This window comes from Diabrotica virgifera, chromosome 9 (assembly GCF_917563875.1).
Source record: "Diabrotica virgifera virgifera chromosome 9, PGI_DIABVI_V3a".
NCBI lineage: Eukaryota > Metazoa > Arthropoda > Insecta > Coleoptera > Chrysomelidae > Diabrotica > Diabrotica virgifera.
The window spans coordinates 35,354,285-35,377,154 of NC_065451.1; the positions used below are offsets into that span (position 1 = coordinate 35,354,285).

The 22,870-nt window shown below is 30.7% G+C and overlaps 1 protein-coding gene across 1 annotated transcript in view; it reads left to right on the forward strand.

Moving 5' to 3' along the window:
* LOC114330269 (potassium channel subfamily T member 2) overlaps positions 1 to 22,870 on the forward strand; it is a 630,795-nt gene that overhangs the window by 541,478 nt on the left and 66,447 nt on the right. The window contains exon 14 of the mRNA XM_050662017.1: positions 7,517 to 7,628. Within this exon, the coding sequence (XP_050517974.1) occupies positions 7,517 to 7,628 (112 nt within the window). The remainder of the gene's footprint in view (positions 1 to 7,516; positions 7,629 to 22,870) is intronic.

Genomic DNA, 22,870 nt, shown 5'->3' on the forward strand with positions numbered 1-22,870 from the left:
TTCTGAGAAACGGTCTAAGAGGCTGTGGAGTTGATAAATTTTAATACTCATATGACAACCGTGTTTGTTAAAATTGTTGAGCATTTATTACACTCTAATGCCCAATTGGTATACTTTCATATTTGTTGCCATTATGTAGAAGGACACACTTTAAACTTCGTTTGGAACTGTCGATAAAAATACGCCAGTGATCTGGTGTATACTCTGATACACCAATTTTTCCTAACAGTCCTTTAATATTGTTATAAAAAACCATATCATCTTGCCCAGAAAAAAAGGCAAAAGATCTTTTATCTCTATTACGGTAGTATGTAATTTTGGTGTCTGGGTGAAGAACATTCTTTTCTTTTAGTCTGGAGGTAAGCAACTCGGAAGAATCCTTTGGAAAGTTCAAATTTCTGATAAGATCGCTTAGCTCTTCCTGAGTAACGCGCTCAGGACGTGTTGAATCCCCTTCAAAATCACTGTCGTCTTCCTCAAATCTATTAGTCTGCAGTTTGTCAAATAACGTTTCGGTATTATCCTCTGGTAACATAGGTAGAGTGCTAAATATTGGAATGGGTATCTGCTCAAGCTGATGTGGAATTGGTCTTATTGCTGAATCCAGGTTAGGATATATGTTCACGTATGTCGATTGTTAGATTAATACCTTTTATATTCAGAAGACAGAAATAGGAATCGTCAAAATGATTTTTTGGTTCTCTCCATACCATTGGAAAACCAAATTTAAACATTTTCTTTGTCCTTTCGTCCACTGTCGCAAGTTTTCAATATAAGTTTTGCACACTACATGTGGAGCTCAGGATTTATCTTGATCTCCTAAATGAACACCAAAATAGGCCCTTTTGTTCATTTGCCCATTTGTCTTAGAATTTGTTAAGTTTGTTTATAAACATATTGCAATTACATTGGTGGAATATACAGAAATGTAAGAATATTTAAGTATTTGATAAGTATGTTATATCTCGAAAACTAGAGCTGATACAAAGAAAAGGTTTGTATTTTTGGAATCAGCACAGATGAATTAACTAAAATCAGTTGATTTTTTTTTCGGCAGCAAGACAAAAAAATTTTTTGTTGGGCTGTGTTATTAGTTTCGTTTTTGATTCATTTTAGCCCGATCAAGGAACACAAAACTTTACAAAAACCTCAAAAAAATTAAAGGAAGGATGAAAATTTGGGAATAGGTAGTTGAAATTGTATATTATTATACAAGAAAAAGTTTACAATTCTAAACCGTCTCCATTTTACACAAATAGGGAAATAAGGGTTGGTTTTTCATTAAAAGTGCTGTATTTTAAAAATAATAAAATAATAAAAAAATGTAATAGTGAAAAATAAAATAGTCATCAGAGTGATTTAACCTTAAAGATTGGTCCTAAAAATTTTTTTTAGATCTCGAATATTTTATGAGATATAGCCTATTTTTAATAAGGGTTGAAAACCAAAAATTTTTAAAACGGTCTTATTCGGTTAGTTTTGTATCAATTAATCTGAAAATTGGTGAACACACTATTTACAGATCTATTAAGGGCTTGAGGTTAACATTTTCCAAAAATTTTCAAAAAAATTTTAGGCCAGTGGAAAAATTTTGGAATTTTTTTTTTTTGAATTTTTGGAAAAAGAACTGAAAACTTTGGTTTTTCTTGTAAGTATGTACTTACCTGAACGAATTACATGCGCGTGCACGTATCCTATATTATTTTGTTTTTGAATTAAGTTAATAATTTGAAAAACTATAATTTTAAAGTACATACTTGTATTTTTAAGTTAATTATTTCAATATAAACCTATAAAATGAAAATATATCAAAATTTCTCAAAAAAAAATTTCTTTTACTAAATATTTATTAGGTTTTCTAAAGTTCGTTTAAAAATTAAATTAACTTAATTAAAAATAAATGTACTCTATTAAGAGGCTACATCAGCGCGTCAATATTTTTTTTTCGATAGTTCTCCGAACGTTCAACAGTGCGGCAACAGTGTGTCGGCAGTACTACAGTGTCAGTGACACTATACACACTATACACTATACTATCAGAAACAAAGGCACAGAAATGGGATAACAATAATTATTATAGGTACTCATAGGCGCGCTAAATGTTGCCATGTCAGTCAAGTTCGATTTCTTGTTATAGATAATCGTTTTTTAGTAATTTCATTGTGACACAAAATCTAGACATGGGATAAAAAAGTTTATTTGAAGAAACTGTATTTTTTTGTTCTTCTTAAAGCGGCACAGACTCGTTTTTTATATTTAATTTAATTTTAGAGTAATTTCTACATACTACCATGTTTCTTAAATTGGGCTCAGTACCATAATTCTTTACTATATTGCGAATATGTGTGCCAGATATCTCGACAGAATATTCAAAATTAAAGTTGCAATCTTGGAACCCGTTTTTCGCGCGCTGATGTTGCCTCCTAAGTTATAAAGGATCAAATGAATATGAAGTACTAAAATGATAAAAGGTGCAATGAAAAATCGTTTATTGTATATCGAACTGGATCGTCACTGTTTACATTTAATTAATTAATCTAAATTATTCAAAGTTCATTTTCATCTTCGTCTGATGTAAAATTTGTGTCTGAATCAACTTCATTTATAATAGAATCAACTGTAAAATCATAATTTTGGGTCTCTTGGCAGCTACTATCTAAACTATTATCATCTTAATCATCAGAAACTATAATGTCTTCCTTTTTATGATTTGTACAATTACCAGTTTGACAACTTCCGCATGCAGCCATGCCATGCCACATTGTTTGATTTGCTTGTCTAGATAATGTTTAGAAGAAATGCGTTCAATGTGCTTCCCCGTTTAGGATTTTGTCCTCTTCAGGGTTTGAGGTGAATGTATTGTGTTGGCAGCAAAGCAAACAGTCCGAAAACCACACCGGGGCAAGCGCCGTGTCCTGGTGTTCTTGGATCCTGGGTTATGCCAGACGGTGTTGTCCAGAAGGCCAGAAGTCAACAGAGAAGAAAGTTTGATGGATTGTTGTTGGTTCCATAGACATTTACGTGTACTGTCCGTGCTTTGCTTTCGACCAAGCTCCCTAGAAACCATTGTACAACGACAGGCGAACCTGCGTCCCTCGTCGGCGGTCAGGAGGTGGCTTTGAGCGCAGCGTGGACAGTGAGCGTTCGAGTGGAGAAAATAGTTGCGGCTATTTTCTTGGGACGAACAGGTATAATTGTGCAATGAAGTTGGGAAACCGCAAAAAACCAACTTCTCCCTGTTCGGTCCGCATGCAGCATGAAAACGTTTCTTTTTTTTTAATACATATTTTTGTCTACATTCTAATTTCATCACAGTCCAAAAGCATTTTGTGTCTATCATCTTTTCTTTCTTACATAACTTACACTTTTTAATGTTTAAATTCCACGTTTGACAATTACAATTTTTTCGTTATCACATTCTAAATGTTTTTCACAAATAAAACAAGAATTATTATTATTTGTTTCACTGTTCGCACTCATTGTAAATATTTACACAATTATTTTATAACAAACAGATTACTTTTGTTGATAATAAGTTATAAATTCAAAAACTTTGACAGCCGAAAACGATAACAAAACCATAGAGGTATATATTAACATAGAGGGAGCCTACCTTTCGCGCTTCCTGACGACAAGATCTCATGGACTGGTTTGCTGCATCTCTTTCTAACACATTGTATGGAAAATCTATGATGACATTCAGTGTGAACATAGGCACGGAAGAGTAGGACAACTGTAGCAGCTTTACTATGCGTAAGAGTGAAACAACACTAATCCAAATAAAAAAGATGGTGTCGTCACTTCGCTCTGAATGACACTCTCTCTATGCTAATATATAACTCTATGAACAAAACATTGCAGCGTGAACATTACTCCAATTTTTTAGGTTATGTTCGTCTACTCAGTCTACTGTGTTTAGGAAGCGCGCCGTTTCTCTTGTAAGCAACTTTTTCACCTGTGTTTACGTGCCCCATATATTTTTATCTTTGCAATAGGCCTATTGTATATATATGTAATATGTTATTCAAGCCTTTTTTAATATGTTCCCATATTTTCATTTAAAAAACGGCTTTCAGAAAAGAATGGCATCGATTTTATTAAAACATGACATTTTTTTGTAGTTGTTTATAATAAGTGAGCCTTATTTAAAAAGTATTCTATTCATAAGAAAAATAGATACCGCTTTCGAAAGAGTACATCTTCAAGTACCTACAAGCATATTTTTAAAGTTTTTTTATGAATTTTCAACAAAGATATTATTGATTGAAATCTTGAAAATTGACTTAAAATAAAAATCAAAAAAATATTCATTCTTTATCGCCATACAAATTTTTATCCTTTAAAGTAACGTTGTGCAATTTTAAATCAAAATGTTAATTAGCCATCTTAAAACGTAAATCTAAAAAGAATTTTAATTTAAATGATTATGTAAATTCTTGTGACAAAAAATATGTGTTGCTCTCAAAACTTGTATTAGTATATTTTAAAACATATTTTTCTAAATTAAATAATTTGTAATTCACAATGAAAATATATTCACGTTAAAATTGATATTTTTCTAAAGGTATTGTGTTTTTTTCGTACATTTTATTGTTTGATAAATGCCCCAAATTATCGATTTAAAAGTTAGTTAATTTTAAAATGTGACATTTTTGTTGCGCGCGCAATTCAAATAAGCGCCCCTGTTAAGTACTTTAAAAAGGGCTATAGGTTAGAAACGAATCAAGATGCAAACAAAGTTTTTAGTCAAAATGTTAGGATAAAAGTACCTTGATGATTTTTAAATAAAATGTTTTGTTATTATTGCCTTATTTTCCGAAATACAGCACTTTTAATGAAAAACCAACCCTTATTTCCCTATTTTTGTAAAATGGAGGGGGTGTAGAATTGTAAACTTTTTTTTATAAAATAATAGACAATTTCAACTAGCTGTTCCCAAATTCTCATCCTGTTTATTTTTTTTTTGAGGTCAGATTGTTCTTTGATCGGGCTATTTATAGTGGTTGTACACCTATTGTGTTTGTTTTGTATTGTAAAATGGCTTTCTATTTTTCTTTCGATGTTATCTTTATTTTCTCTCTAAACCATGTAGTTTTTTTTATGTTAGTATTCGTTACTTTCGTATCTACAAGTGATTCTGTTGCTGCGTTGATTATGTTTTCTTTGAGTTTTGCGATCTTTCCTCGATGTTATCGTTTTTAATTTCATTCTCAGCAATCTTCTCTATTATTATTTTCTGTATAAGTATTCATTGGATTCCGTATTTAGTCCTTCGACTATGATTTTTATTTGTGTTGGTGCTCTTCTCTTGAGTGTGAAGTAGTTTATGATGTTTCCTAAAAGTCATTCCATAAAAGTCTTCAAATTATAAATTGGCGTGTTTCAGCCTTTGGTTGGAAATATCTACATTTTAGAAAAAAAATGAGTTTTTAGAAAGAATGAGTCAATATTTTACGGACACAATGTACGTAATGTAATAAAAAAAAGGCACACGTTGGTAGAATATTTAAATATATTTGCCAACGAGTAGGTGTGTTTTGGATCAATTCAGTATTTTGCAAAGCCTATTTGATAATGGGTAAACCTAGAAACTCGAATTGAATCAATAGTGCAGTCACTGAAGGTTTTCACCTCCAATTTCGTTGAACCTCCATCGATTTTCATGAAAATTGGTGAGTAATTAGAGGATACCTCAAGGAACAAAGGTGGTATGATGTCAACTTGCGCTTTTACCCTGGGGGTGGATGCCACCCCTTCTCGGGGGTGAAAATTATTTTATTAAAAATAATACCATAAGTCGATAGAGGGACTAATTATAAGCAAAATTTGTTATATAAAGTTATTAAAATAAATCAACACTTTTTAAGTTATTAAAGACCAAAGATTTTCTTTTTTCGTAAAAAAATGCGTTTTAAATCGGTTTTTCACGTATAAATCAAAAAATATAAGCTTTTACAAAAATGTTATTATTACTGAAATTGAAGATAATAAAAAATTTAATACATTCCTTACATAAAGAACTAAACTAATGTTAGCTCAAAGAGAGTTATTTGCAATTGAATGTGTATTTTTTTCGATGAGTACTCAAATCTAAGTATTCAAGCTTAAATAACGCGAAAACGATGCAATGTATCAAATTTCCTACTAAACATTTGCCAAAGTACTTCGGAATACCTATCACATGAACTTCAGAACAAGGTAATAGGTTCAAAATTAAGCAAGTTATAATGAAAATAAAAGAACCGTTTCGAATTTTTTAGGAAATAGTAAAAAATAAAACATACGCCATTTCCACAAAAATTAAAATTTATAGTAATCCTTACGAAAACTTCTTTATATTAGCATACGTAATGTCTTCGACAATTTTGACTGGTTTAGAATGCATATTTTTGAAAAAAAGGTATAATTCAAAAAAATCATAATTTTTAAAATTATTGTAATTCTCATATTCTTTTGATAATAACTCCAAAAATACTCAATATACGTAAAAAATTATATATAACCCAATGTTAGTTTTTCTGTGCCAAATATTTTACCTCCTTAACTATTTCTATAGGGTAAAAAATAACCGAGATAGAAAAGTTTAAATTTTAAATTTTGCTGTGGGAACCATGCAAACGGGGTCATTTAACCTTTTATTTTTAAAAAAGTAAGGGGTTTAAAAGATTAGGTTCAACGTGCTTAAATAGCACTTGGAATTAACTTTCAAACAATTTTTAGATGAACCTGATATTGTAAACACGGAGTTATTAAAAAAAAACACTAACATTTTTTGGAAAAAATTTTAAAAGATAAATTTTGAAAAAATTTTGGAGCATAAATTTTAACGCTATCAACATGTTCAGAGACTCATTTAATAGATATTTTTAAGTAGTTTGACAAATGTTTAATAAGTTTATGTTATCAAATGCATCAGTTTCCCGTTATTTCAGCATGAACACTTAGAGTTCTTTACTCGCCGAAAAAAATATACATTTAATTACCTATAACTCACTTTTAGTTACCATTAAAAGGTTTCTGTAGTAAGGGGTTTATTTCACTTTTTATTAGCTTCAATTTTGATAATAATAACTTTTTTGAAAAAACTTACACTTTTTGAGTTATTGATGAAAAATTGGTTAAAAACATGCATTTTTCTCAAGAAAAATTAAAATCTTTGATCTTTAATAATTCAAAAAGTTTTGATTTATTTTAATAACTTTATCTTACAAATTTTGCTTGAAATTTGTCCCTTTATCGAATTATGGGGTTATTTTTAATAAAATAATTTTCACCCCCCGAGAAGGGGTGGCATCCAACCCCAGGGTAAAAGCGCAAGTTAGCACCGTGTCACCTTTATTCCTTGAGATATCCTCTAACCACTCACCAATTTTCATGCAAATCAATGTAGATTCAACGAAATCGGAGGTAATAGCTCATATCCACCTTCAGTGACTCCACTACAAAACGAAACCGTCTATTTTTATTTATTTGGTAATAAAAATTCCTATTGTTAATCTGTATAACTCTATTTTAGATTCTTCCCGAGTATTAAGAGCATTACCGAACTGTCGCAGTCTTCTAACATGAGGTTCATGCAGTTTAGAGCTCACGACAAATATGCCTTACATCTGTCCAAAATGGAGAAGGTAAGTTTTTAACGACGAATCATACAAATAAGCAAGTTGAAATAGTAGAACTAGAAACTTTATTTTTCCACTAATAGAAAAAATATTGAGTTGTAAAAGACAAAAAAAAATTACATAGTGGTAAACCGTGCTATCGGTATTAATAATTTAGACAATAATAGAGCATTGAAACCATTAAAAGATCGGGACGTATAGATTGGTTTGTTCCTTAAAAGAATTAGACAACTTAGTATTTCATTTGTAAATATTTCTATATTTTATTTATACAGGGTAGCGAGAAAGTATGGAAACACGAAAATTTCTCGGAAACCGCTTGAACGATTTTTATAAATTTTGGTGGGCAAGGATGCTCTAATGTGGCCGATAATAGAGTGGTAATTACATTGTTGTCAGATCTTCCGTTTTTCTGTGAATCTAATGAACTTTCTCATTTTAAATGGAACACCCTGTATATTTTTTGCGCTTTAAAGTCCTTAAGAAACACTGATTATTTTTAATGCTATATTCCCTATACCTAACTGCCGTAATTTCGAAATTATTGCTACATTTATTAAAAAAAAATTTTTAAACAAATTGTAAAAAGATTTTCAGCCCGAGTAGATATTATTTTAGGGTCTTTGAATCATTGGGAACAAAAAAGGTCTTTTGTAATTTTCCTCTAAAGTTAATTATTTCCGAGTTATAAGCAATTTAAAACTGAAAAACATCGAAAAATGACGATTTTCAAGGTTCAAAAACACAAGTGAAAAATCATTTTTAAAATTAGAAAGTACCTAAATTCAAGCTCAAACCTTCTTGTTTCAGATTCCTGTAAGCACTTTTGGCATGTTTTATTCTAAAATATTGTTTTGTTTTTTAATTTTTATTGAAGCTCATTTGAGAGGACAGGCGAACGGGCATTAACAACTAAAAAATAATATTTTAAAATAGAATAAGACCAAATCACTTATCGGTATCTGATACAATAAGGTTTGAACTTGAATTTAGGCACTTCGTAATTTCAAAAATAATATTCTTTTACGTATGTTTTTAAACCTAAAAAATCGTCATTTTTCGATTTTTTGCAGTTTTAAATTGTTTATAACTCGGAAACGATTAACTTTTGAGGAAAATTACACAAGACTTTTTTGTTCCTAATGATCCAAAGAACCTAAAATAATGTCAACCCGGGCCGGTAAAATTGATTTTTATAATTTGTTAAATTTTTTTTATAAATGGAGCAATAACTCCGAAATTGTGGCATTTAGATATAGGAAATATAATATAAAAAATAATCAGTATTTATTAGGGACTTCAAAACGCAAAAAATATACGTAGTTCCACTTAAAATAAGAAAGTTTATTAGATTTCCAAAAAAATGGAAGATTTGACAACAATGTAATTACTACTATAATATTGGCCGCATTAGAAAACCCCTACCCACCAAAATTTATAAAAATCGGTGAAGCGGTTTCCGAGAAATTACCGTGTTTCTATACTTTCTCGCTACCCTGTATATTTTATTTAGTTAGTTAAAAGTGTGGGTATTTGTGCAGATATTTTTGTAATTTCCTTTCTTCTGTAGTAATTACTGGTGATATGGTTACATTACTTAAGTAATCTTATACAATATTATTAAGTGCTTAGTATAGTCTGCTTGTTTTTAGTGTACATAGCAAAGATATTTTTCTTATAATCATTTGTTGTATTCTCAAGTTTTGACGGAACTGCTGACAAATTATAGAAAAGTACCGAGAATTTAATATCTAAATATACATGTCTTGTATTCGGTGAGCAATCAAGAATATTCGAAAATCGAAAATGGGATGAAATTTGTCTCATTCTTAGAGAAATGGATAGTTTTTATATTTTTGTAAAACAGCTGTATACAGTGAGCACGTAAAGGTTGGAATAAATTCATTTTCTCGAGAATAGGCCAATTTGGAAAAAATCCCGGAACAAGTCGATTTTTATTTTGAATCTAATAGAATGAAGTATTTACACGTTAGATTAAAGCAAAATTCATTCTAGGCACTGTAGATGTTCTGAATTAGAACGAAAACGTTTTGCAATCCATTATTTGGATGAGATTTTAGATAGTTTTAATAAACGGTTTTATACCAGAATACAATTTGAAGTTTTTACTTCTGTATGATTTTTTAAACTATGGTATGCAGCCAACTATTGGGATTTTCCTATTGATTTTATATCTGAATTTATTTCGCATAATGTGTCCGAAGTACTGTATTTCAAAACTTGTTGGTATCTAGAATTTATCAATGCTTTTTCATTCTTCTGTTATTTTTCATTCTTAAGAGGACCACTTCATTTGCAATTCGCAGTCCACTGGATCTTGAATATCTCAACAAAAATGGATCCTAGATGATGTAACATTGCAGCATTCTTACTTTTTGACCAAGTGAGAGGTTAGGGCTCTTGAAAAAGGCCACCATCCGGTTGAAGACAGATCTAGCTTTTTCGACAGGTGCTTTTACTCCCAGTTTTTCGTTATTTCTTCGTTTATTATAATGCCAAAGTGGTTGTAGTACTTCACTCATTTTACTGGGGTATGACGAAAGCTGAGTTCTACTATCTTTTTCTTTCAAACTACCATGAGCTTTTGTCTTCATTGCGTTTATATTGAGTCCATAGTGTTTACGGTGGTGCGTGATTTTATTCAAAAGAACCTGCTGTAGGTCTTCTAGGTTACTCATAAGTAGAATGGCGTCATATTTATATCTGATATTTTTCAACCGGTACCGGTCTAATGGAATTAATGCCTTTTTTGATTTCATGTAAACATTCGCTAAATATTATTTTAGAGTTTAAAGATTGGTTGCTGAATAGCCTTGCCCTAGTCCACACATGATTTTTACGAATTCTCTTTGTTAACCTTCAATTTTTATATTTGCGATTTCATCCAGTTGAGTCTTCCAATTATTCTCTGATCTTTGTTGCTAATTTCTGCTTCTTTTATTATTTGCATAATATTGTCGTGCTGTACTGGATCAAATACTTTCTTGTGATCTAGAGTTGCGTATACGTCATAATTAACCTATCTGCATCTTTGAAATAAATCTTGTACTGAGAACAGAGTCTCTTTCGTACTAACTGCATTTATCAACCCGAACTAGTGGGGCAAATTTGACTCTCACGCAGCTTGTAAATTCTATTATGGATTATATTTAGGAACAGATTTTGACACGACTCATGAGGCTTATCGTATGGCATTCTTCAGATTCCTTCGCTCCTGATTTTTCCTAAGTGCTTCAAACTCATATTTTAGCCATGCTGTTGTTATTTCTCCAGAGCTGTATATATTGTTGAGTATATTTGTTATTATTTTATTAAATCACTTTCCATTAATTTAAGTATTTCTGCTTGTGTATTATCTGGGACTGGCACTTTACGATAATTTAGCTGTGTTTTTGCAGAATAAACTTCCTGCTGCAATATTCTTTTCCCATTATTTACCACTTATTCTAGATCACAGGTGCTATCTCTTTGGCATTCAAGCAGTTTATAGCCACACAAGTATTCTTTCGACGTTCTTATTTTACTCTGTGTGTCCAAAATTATATTTTTTAGAATCATTTAGATTTCCGTTCTATCTCCCTATTAGTCTATCTGTAAGTTATTTAGCTCTCATAAGCAACTATATTATAACTGTCGTATTTCAACTAAGCGCCTCAATTTCTTCTCATCTTTCCATTGCTTCTTTTTCATTCGGTTCTCTGATTTTACTTGACGTGAGTTATATTCCCCATTATCTTTAATATATAGAATAAACATAATATTCGCCTAGTTTTTAGCTTTTGGTAATGAGCTAGAAGGATATAACTGGCCTCATAAGACACCTTGACTTTGAAGTCACTGACAAATCGGAGCTCTTGTTAATTTCCGCTGAAAATTTTTATAAATTTACTAGTTTTCAGTAAGCCTTCCCGAGGCCAGCTAATCTCTTTTAAGACAGTTATTTTCATGTCTCTGGATTCAAGATTTTTGATTGGGGATTTAGGACTAGGATAAGTGGAGGGTTTTAAAAAAGCAGTAATAACAGCTGCAAAAGGAGTAGTGGGGGAAATCAAAAAAACCTAGCCAAAAAAGATGGTATGATAAAGACTGTCAGAGACTAATGGAACAAAAACCAAGCTAGGCTTAAAATGCTGAACAGCAGTACGGAAGAAACCAAAGAGGAATATATTACAAGAAGACGACAATTAAAAAAACATCTCAGATTTAAAAAGACAAAACAAAATAAAGAAAAGATTGAAAGGCTAGAATAACATGAACAAAAATATGAAATGAAACTATTCTATAAAAAAAATAAATCTTGAAAAAAAAAGGTTTCCAACCAAGAACAAATTATGCAAAGACAAAAATGGGGAGCTAATAGCAGACGAAAAAGAAATGCTAAAACGGTGGAGAGAACATTTTAAAAAACTGTTGAATAAACAAAACCAACGTTACGAAATAGAAGAGCTAAGATTGGTAGGAGAAGCTGAAGTAGACCAATATGCACCTGAACAATTATGTTTATGTTTTTGTACAATTTAGAATTTAACTAAAGTGTTAAACGTGGCAAAAATGCGTTCCATATTATTGACAGCGCCAGTGCGGGGTGGCAACTGTGTCTCTCGCGAATTGACGTGCGACGTGCAGTGCAAGGAAAAAGAAGATTCACTCTCTGATTTAACCTTTACCAAAGAAAAATGAAGTCATGTGCATTGTAAAAACTAAATGTTTGATTTTATTTATTCAAGTAAATTTGATTTAATAAAGTATTATTTTAACGATTACTACAGTCCATTAAATCGAAGTAACCAGCACCAACTGAAGCAGAAATAAAAGACATAATAAAAAAAATGAAAAATCACAAGGCCTTAGGATGCGATACAATAACTGTAGAAATGTTAAAATATGGAGGATATATAATACAGAGTGAAATATCAAAATTAATACTAGAAATATGGACCACATAAATAATGCCGGAACAATGGAAAATTGCAGTGATATGCCCTATGCATAAGAAGGGAGATAAGTTAGATTGCAATAATCACCGGGGAATATCACTACTAAACGTTGGATACAAAATATTTAGCAAAATATTGGAAGGATAACTAAATAATATAATGAAACAAACAACAGGTGATTATCAAGGAGGATTCAGGAAAGGCAGGTTAACTATAGACCAAATATTTACAGTAAGGCAAACGCTGGAGAAATTCTACGAGCGGAATACCGAACTACATCATCTATTTGTAGATTTTGAACAAGCGTATGATTCAATAATTAGAAAGGAATTATATAGCGCAATGCAAGAGTTAAATGTGCAAGAAAAAAACTAATCAGATTAGTAAAAATATGCCTAACCAACATCAAAGCAAAAGTAAGGATCCAAAATCAACTGTCTGATGAATTTAACATTAATGAAGGTCTATCACAAGGGGATGCACTGTCAACAACACTTTTTAACCTTACGTTGGAACAAGTAATCAGGAAAACTCCTGTAGATAGGGATGGTACAATATTTACAAAGCTCAATCAAGTCGTTGCCTACGCAGATGATATAGACATAATCAGCTGGACATTAAAAGACCTAGAAAAAAATTATACATATTTTAAAGAAACGGCACAGACTATGGGTCTAGAAGTTAATGTCTTAAAGACAAAGTACATGATAACAACTCAGGAAAAAGTACAAACGAAAGGCAACATACCTCTGAGCGGGCAAATATTTGAAAAAATGGACCGTTTCAAATATTTAGGATTAACAATAACAGAAGGAAATAAAAACAGTGATGAGGTAACAGCAAGAATTGCACTTGGAAACATATGCTCCTACAGCCTACAAAATATCATAAGTGTCCACGCTTCCATTCCGTGGAGCAAAACTGTGGGTATGTAGCATTTCAACAGACGGTATTTTGTTTTTAATGATATGTCTCAACAGTCGAAAATCATCCCTAATATGTCTAATGTAGCTTCTACTCTGAAGTAAACTACTACTACTAAAATAAAAAAAGATGATTACACAAAAAAAAACTAAAAGATATTTCTTTTAATTTTAAAGTTAACAAAGTTTAACGCGGATCTTTTTGTTAATGACCAAGTGCATATCTAAAGTAGAGAATCAGGAGAAATGACGAAATTAACGAATTAAATGAAGATTACGATCATCAACTCAAAGATTGTCATGGGTGGGACATATCCAACGACAAGAAGATACAAAAACAACAAAGATAATATTACCATAGAAGCCCATAGAAATACCAAAAAAGAAAGGCCTTGAACGAGATGGTTGGATGACGTGGAAGACCACCTGAAAACTATGAATATAAGAAAATGGTGGTGAAGGGCATAAGAGGGGTCTGAATGGAAGACAGACAGGCAAATACTCATCCAGGGTTATGATGGCAAAAGAAGAAGAAAGTTATCTAAAGTAACTGGTTTTTAGAGTTTGGATTAGAGGAAAACTAATTATGATCAATATACAAATATCAAGCTGACAAATAAATTCAGTTGAAGTTAAAAATAAAACAGTTTTGTTTGGTTAAGTTATGTATTCTTCCAATTCTTTTACTTAACAATATCTTGACTATTAGGCTAGTTCGATTACAACTATGGCTTAGCGAAATCTTGAGTTTTAGTTTTAGTATTCGACTCGCACGAGATAACTCTCGTACTCTTAAAGTATTTGCTGTGAGATTTCTTCTATTTTTCAGCACTGCATGGCTTGTGTAAACAGAATTTAACATTAAAAACTACATAGACTCATTTAAATTTCAGTTAGCAACTACTAGCAGTACTAGAAGCTACTGCTCACAAGACTCCAATCAAATTTTGGTAAGCAGAAAAGTATGAAAGGAATGTTTTCGAGTCTTGCATGCAAAAAATAGAAGAAACAAATATGTAGGCTTTCTAAACGGATTATGGCATTTTCGTGCTGATTTACAGTAACAACTATAATAGCCTAATAAAATAAAAAAAGTCAATATGTAAATTCGTACAGGTTAAAACAAATTTTATATCAAAGTTTAGGTGGGTATAAAAGATATTTTCAAGAAAGTATCCAAATCATACAAGGGGATCATTGTTTAAATAATTAAAAAGGGGTCATTTTTGCAAAAAAATTACTTTTTTAACTGCTGAGGTCATTCAATTACCAACGAAGGTCTATAGGATTTTTTTTGCAAAGTTGAAGAGTAAATATTTCTCATAAGACTTACTAAATTAAATTTGACCCCCTATTTATTTAAATAAGTGTATATAAAACTTTAAAAAAAAATTTGGAAAAATTATTTTTAGCGTTTTAAATAAGCACTATAAAATATCTTATTTTACAGACTAAGTTGCGCTCTGTTACCAGTATCAAGCAAAAAAAAATTGGTCGAAAAATATTTAATAGTTTTTGAGATATTAAATTTGTTTTTTAAATGTTACTATATTTTCAATTGCAAAAACGCGGTTGTTGCCAAAGAAATATTCACCTGCTTAAGATCTCAATATTTTTATTTTTATGTATATTTTCGATAAATGTATTGATAAATTCAAATTTCAGTTAAACTTCCCCCTAAAATGGCATTTGAAAATTATTCAAATTTGTTTATAATTTCTTTTTTTAATAAAGTCGCGGGGATTAAGTATTTTGAAATGCCGTTTCGATCATTGGGTTCCTGGGATTTTTTTACTAATTAACAAAATTTTTTTGTCGTTTTTTTTTTCTTCTTTTTCTTCTTGGAGATATATTACTACGGGCCCTTTTAGGGTTAATTTTATTAAGAATGTCGAATCTCTGAGTTGTAGATTCTAGACCTAAAAATAAGATTTAACTAAAATCTTTTAAATAAAATGTGGCTACTTACTGAGTTACAGGGTGTTTTATTTAAAAATTTAAAAATTATTGTTACCAAGTACTTTAAAACTATTTGACGTATCCTTATCATACTTGGCAGAAAGTGTAGCTATTATACACCCTATTAAATTGTGATTAATAAACGTTTCTGGCTAGTGCCAGAGACGTACGACAGGGGATAGTGAATGATTGACCCTTCCCAAATTCTACGCCACTGAGTGAATTACTATTGTAGCGAAATTTTTCGATTCTCCTATACTTTGTTTGTAAATAACTTTATTGGTATTGATAAAGTCATCAGTTTGAGAGATATTGGAAGTTTAAAATGAATGAATGAATGAATCAAAATAACTATGCCGTTTCATTTTTAACGTCCAATATCTCGAAAACTAATGACTTAATCGTTACCAGTAAAGAGTATATTATTTACATAGAAAGTATTAGAGAATCTAAAAATTTCGCTAAAATAGTAATTCCCCCAGTGGCGTAGAATTTGGGAAGGGTCAACCATTAACTGGCCCCTGTCGTACGCCTCTGGTGGTAGCTAGAAACTTTTATTTATCACAATTTAGTAGACTGTATAGTACCCACACTTTCTGTAAAGTATAATAAGGATACGTCAAATAGTTTGAAAGTACTTGGTGAAAATAATTTTTAAATTTTTAAATAAAACACCCTGTAACTCAGTAAGTAGCCACATTTTATTTAAGTGATTTTAGACCAATCTTGATATTTTTAGGTCTAGAATCTACAACTTAGAGATTTGACATTCTTAATGAAAATTAACCCAAAAAGCGCCCGTAGTAATACAATGCCAAGAAAAAAAAAGAAGAGGAAAAAAAGACAAAAAAATTTGTTAATTAGTGAAAAATTCCCAGGAACCCAATTATGGAAACGGAATTTTAAAATATTTAATCACCGCGACGTTATTAAAACAAAAAATTATAAACAAATTTGAATTATTTTCAAATGCAATTTTAGGGGGCAGTTTAATTGAAATTTAAATTTATCAATACATTTATCGAAAACATATACAAAAATAAAAATAATAAGATTTAATATAGGTGAATATTTCTTTGGCAACAACCGCGTTTCTGCAATTGAAAATATAGTAACATTTAAAAACCAAATTCAATATCTCAAAAAATATTAAATATTTTTAGACCATTTTTTTTTGCTTAGTACTGACAAACATAGCACAACTTATCCTGTAAAATAAGATATCTTATAGTGCTTATTTAAAACGCTAAAAATAATTTTTTGCAAATTTGTTTTTAAAGTTTTATGTATAATTATTTAAATAAATAGGGGGTCAAATTTAATTTGTAAGACTCATGTGAAAGAATTACCCTTCAACTTTACAGAAAACAATCCTATAGACCTTCATTAGTAATTGAATGACCTCAGCAGTTAAAAAAGTAATTTTTTTGCAAAAATGACCCCTTTTTAATTATTTAAACAATGATCCCCTTGTATGATTTGGATACTTTCTTGAAAATATATTTTGTACCCACCTAAACTTTGATATAAAATTTGTTTCAACCTGTACGAATTTACATTTTGATTTACATGTAATGTAATTTTATTTTACTAGACTATAATGCTTTATTTAACACTTGTTTTATAAAGTACTACGGCGTATATTTAAAAAAGAATAGTTAGTCAACGCATTGAATAAATTTGTTTGATTCTAATTGAGTCACCAGAAATCATCACATAAATCCAAAATGCATAGACACCAAGTTGGATACGACCCTATTCATAACACACCAACTCGCATACATATTAAGAAAAATAAATTATATATAGTAGTAGGCAGTATATATTTAGAAATTTAATTAATGATGTCATGCTATTATACATACTATGTATAATAGTATTGAATTACTGATGTCGTGCTGTTATACATATTATGTATAATAGCACGAGATTATTAATTCAATTTCTAAATATATTCTGCCATTGATATTTATTTTTTCTACGAGCGTGCAAAATGTCTACTTTCGCGCACGCATTTTAGTTTAGAAAGTTTCACTTTTCCGCACGCGTTACTTTTCCGCACGCGGTTTTTACTTTTCAGCACGCGTGTTAATTTAGATATGTTAATATGGCCTTAAAGTAATTATAATACATGCAATAAACTAATATTTAGATATTATTTACTAATTTATTTCAAATATATCTTACTGTGTTCCTGTTTTAATGAAATTAACGGGACAATTCGATGAAATAAAATTATTTTGACATAATATTCGAAAGTCAAATCGGTAGACAATAACAGGCGTTTTGAATCATCGTCATGGAAACCAAGATCGTCGTCATGCTAACTAATTATATTAAAAGTTTGGTTTTGACAACCTTGTCAAAGAATTAATTTGGGTATGTATTTTCATATTAATTAAATTAATTGATTAAGATTTGGTAATTTTTTAAAGACTCTTAGAAAAATATTGTTCCTAACTCTTGCAGAAAGTCTCTTTTCCGCACTCGACTGCTTGCCGAACTCCCGCTTCGCGTCGTTCGGCAAACTGCAGTCGCGTACGGAAAAGAATGACTTTCTGCACTTGTTAGGAAAATAACTATTTTCTATGAATGCTATACAATGTGCAACTTCTCTCACTACTTAAATATATTTAAAACGAAGAATTTCTCAGGCAGTGAGAAAAGTCGGCCATTGCAGTGAGAAAGTTTTTTTCTCACGGGTTCACCGCCGGTTTACATACATATGATCGCCATTTCCATGGTAACATGCACAATACAAACACAATTAATTATTTCTGTCAAACAAAATGTGTTCAAACTTGTCAAAACTTATCAAAAATTACCTTTTAAGACTGTTCAACTGTGAATTATAATTTTAAATAAATAAATATATAAATATTAAGAATATTCAATACCTGTGTATATATGTATTTTATTTCAATTTAGGTATGTAATATACCTAAAAGCACCTGAATTATTTAATTTTGAAGTTTGAACTCTTGACAAAAACGCATCCATAGAAAAAGTACCGAATACGAGAGAAAATGATATATTTCTCTCTCGCTTGATTTGCGGCACTCGCCTCGTGCCTCGGCTCGTGCCAACAAACTTCTGCGCTCGTGAGAAATATGTCTTTTTTCTCTCTTGTTGTACAATATACTATTTCATAATATGTATGCGAGTTGTTGTGGTATGAATAGGGCGTATTCAAGTTGTTGTCTATGCATTGTGGATTTATCCTAGTTACGCGTTACGTTGCGACCCTGACTGAAATGGTGGTGACATCTGTTGACTGTCTCAATTAGAATCAAACAAATTTATCCATTGCGTTGACCAACTATTCTTTTTTGAACAATGCTACGGCATATAAAAAAGTGGTTTTAGTTAAATTAGCTGAAACTCATCAGCTAGCTAGTTTTGGTCATGATAATCAAAATTTTTTGTTGCTCAAAGACTCAAAAACCAATTGATTCCAAGTTACAGAGCTTTAAAATGTTGGTTTTTAGTCCATTTTTCAAAATAATTAATTTTGGAACATTTTTTTTTCATATTTTAAGAGGTGGGTGGAAAATCTTCGTAAGATACAGGGTCTTGTGCATGGTTATGTGTGATAGTACGAGATCCGAATAGGTGGTCAAAATGTACCCATCTGCTTGCCGGATGAAACATTTTTTTTTATTAAATTTCATACAAAGGCAAATATTTCTAGCATGGGTTGCCTATCAAAATCGTGTCATAGCTATCCTTAAGGGGGGCCGAAGGGGTTGAAATCAATATTCCAAACACATTTTTTTAAAGTATGGTAGAATTATTTTATTTTTAACCCGCGAGTAGTCGCACCGTTAGAATCTCACATTTTATCCTTTTTCGCGGTAACTTGATGAAAAATGTTGCAATTTGAAAAAATTTCGTAAGTATCTCGAGGAAGGGTGTAGTAATACGTAGGATTTTTTTTTCTTCTTCTTCTTCTTTTTGTGGAATTTATGGCTTTAAGGAGAGCCAATTAGCTTTAATAATTGTTAGAAATAATATGTCTAACATAGCAAGTAAGTAAAAATACTATAAAATAAAAATTTGTTGTAAATTCGTATATAAATTCGTATTTTGAGATAGAATCTAACACGCGACTATTCACGTTACAGAAGTGAGGGCGACTACTCCCGGGTTAAATAAATAGGCATATTTAGTACAATTCATAGATTACTCAAGAAAAAATTCAAGGAAAAATACTGAAAAATAAACCAACGGTGGCAAATTTTTAAAAGACAATTCAAAATATAATGAGTTTTCCAATAGACATCAGAACTTATCATTGAATCATGTTAAACAAAAAATTTAAAATGATTTTATTATCTTATGAATTTCTAGAAATAACCTTGTTAATTTTTTTAGTTTAATCTAATTTTGACTTTTTGATTTCGCTCAGAAATCTAAACAAAGAATCTTGTTTTGCAAAAAAGTGTGAAAATCAACATATTTATTATTGTTAAACAAAAAATAAGCATAAAACAAAAATATATTGACAGCGTTACCTCAAGGAATGTCTAAAGAAAATATATACAAAATTCCGAGTGAGTGGGTCAAGTAGTTTTTGAGTTACAATGTTTACAGCCTGAAAAAAGCAGTTTTGAGAAAAACACGTTTAAAGTATTGTCAACTTTTATTTTCAATTTCTTTTTTTTTCTGTCAAATGGTAAAGTGATGCACACCGAAATATGTTTTTAAATCGCGGAGTAATTTACAAAAGAAAACAAGAACAGCTGTTGACCGTTTCTCACTACGCTTAAGCGCGTTGGCACGAACTTGCTATAAAACGAGCCGAAGGTAGGAAAGTAGGGAGATAGTGTTAAATAGCCCTAGCTTTGACTCGATTTGCAGCAGGTTCGCGCCAGCACGCTTAAACGTAGTGAACAATGGTCAACAGCTCTTTTTATTTTCTTTTGTAAATTACTTCGCGATTCAAAAAGATGTTCCGGTGTGCATCATTTTACGATTTGAAAGACAAAAAAGAAATTGAAAATAAAAGTTGACAATATTTAAACGCGTTTTTCTCAAAACTCCTTTTTTCAAAGCCTGTAGACATTTTAAACTCAAAAACTACTTGACCGACCCACCTGGAATTTTGAATATATTTTCTTTAGACATTCCTTGAGGTAAAGCTGTCGAGATATTTTTTGTTGTATGCTTATTTTTTGTTTAACAATAATAAATATGTTAATTTTCACCGTTTTTTAAAAAAAATTCGTTGTTTTGACTTCTAAGTAGTATCAAAAAGTCAAAATTAGATAAAACTAAAAAACTTACTACAGAGCCACAGCTTAAACTCGCAGGTTTTTTGTGACTACAGCTGTCATTCGTCAGCTCCTTGGACTGGAGCGTCTGTCTCGTGAGCTCATGGGTCTTTACCTAAGTACCTTCATCCTCACACATCCTCGCAATCATCTCACTTACAAAACCAAAACCAACGTTATTCCTTATCTCCAATTCTAATCTATCCACACCAGTGGCGTGCTGGCCATATAAATGAATCGGTGCAATCACCGAGAGGCCGCGGCCTCTTGAGGCCGGATAGGATTTTTTCACAAAAATTTTTAGATATAACAAAAAAAATATTTTTTAATTTCTAATAGAATTTTAATTTTGCTAATAATATTAATAAAACATTTCAAAAAAAATTAAATTTTTTTAATGGTAAAATACAGTTAAATAAATACAGTAAGTAAATGAATAAGACTCTATTATACATAAATAGATTGCTACAGATAATATTTATTTTCATACATACTTACAAGTATATGTATGGTTTTCCAATTCCCTTTAACATGTATGTACTCTGCAGAATAAAAAATGTCTTGCAGATTTTTTTCCGAATTATTGGAAGTAGGTATTGAAAAACGATTTGATCAAGACAAATCGTTTTATGATGTTAAGCAGTCTACATTCTAGAAATTTTGACACAATAAAAAATGGTATACCTTTGACGGCATTTAAACCATTTGCTGAAAAATTAAGAAATTCTTATCCTACCATATATGCGACTGCAATTAGAGAAGAACTCGTGGATTGTGCTGATAAATGGATTGTGTTAAAAAATAGGATTTTGCAAAATACTGAAATTATAGAAGATCGAGTTAATGATGAATATGTTCAGTCCACAGAAATTTATTAATCTAAGTGATAATTAACATGAAGTAACAAATGACAATGTTGTTGATATCGTGAAAACTTCACCTCCGTGTGGTACTAAAAAGTATAAAGATTGTATAGCTTGGTCTTACGCTGTTTTGCATAAGTACAACTTATATCAGCGTACTTATCCAAATTTAAATAGTATATAAGCATTTATTAACTCTTTCAGTGACACAGAAATTTTGCGAAAGAAGCTTTTCAACGTTAAAATACATAAAAAATCAGTTAAGAAGTACTTTAACACAAGATCACTTGGAAACATTAATGCTAACGGCTATATAAAAAGAAGCTTTGTATGAGCTTAAAAAATGATGAAATAATCGACGAATTTGCTCAAAAATCTACTTTAATGAGGAAATTATTGGTCGAGAGTTAAGTTATTATTTTATAAAATAATTGCAAAAGAATGTTTAGATTATTGCGTTGTATTAACATTTTAAATATTGTTGAATTAAAGTATTTGCACTGTATTTGTATTTGTACTCTCTTGTATAATCGATTTATACCATATTCCACGAATATACGACTGTGTTGGATTATTTCGACAACGAATATTTTATTGTGTAAAATATGAAGAACGAAAATAAATTGCAAATTACATTGCTGTTTATTGGAATAATTATTAGAACCATTTACTTTCGTATTTCTTATGTTGCACACTGAAATATTCGTTGTCGTGATAATCCAAAACCGTCGTATGTTGGTGGAATGAACCATACTAAAAAATTCAACTTAATACATTATTGAAAAATTCTCAAAATTTTATTTTACTTTTATCTTAATTACTACATCAAATGCATATTATATTTATTCAGGAAATCATAGTTTCTGCCTTACTGCATACAATATTGGCATACATGTAATTTATTATTTGTAAAATTATTGCTTAGTCTTAAATAAAAAAATATATCAAATTTAAAAACATCATTGAGTTTAAAGTTGTATGTTTGATTAAAAAATAATTTATATTTTTGTTTATTTAATTTTGTAAATAACGAGTAAAACATCCTGATAATAGAAGGTACAATGAGGATGGGAGGCCGCTTTTCTATAAAATCACCGGGCCGCTTGAAAAGTTCCAGCACACCACTGATCCACACTCCATCTTGCACATTCGAATAGTGTATGTGTCACAGTGTCGACCAACCCACAGCAAAGGCAGTTGTTTGTAGCCGCTTTCTTAAACCTGAAGAAGTGTGATTGAAAATAAACGGGTTTTGTCGCATGTCAAGATGTG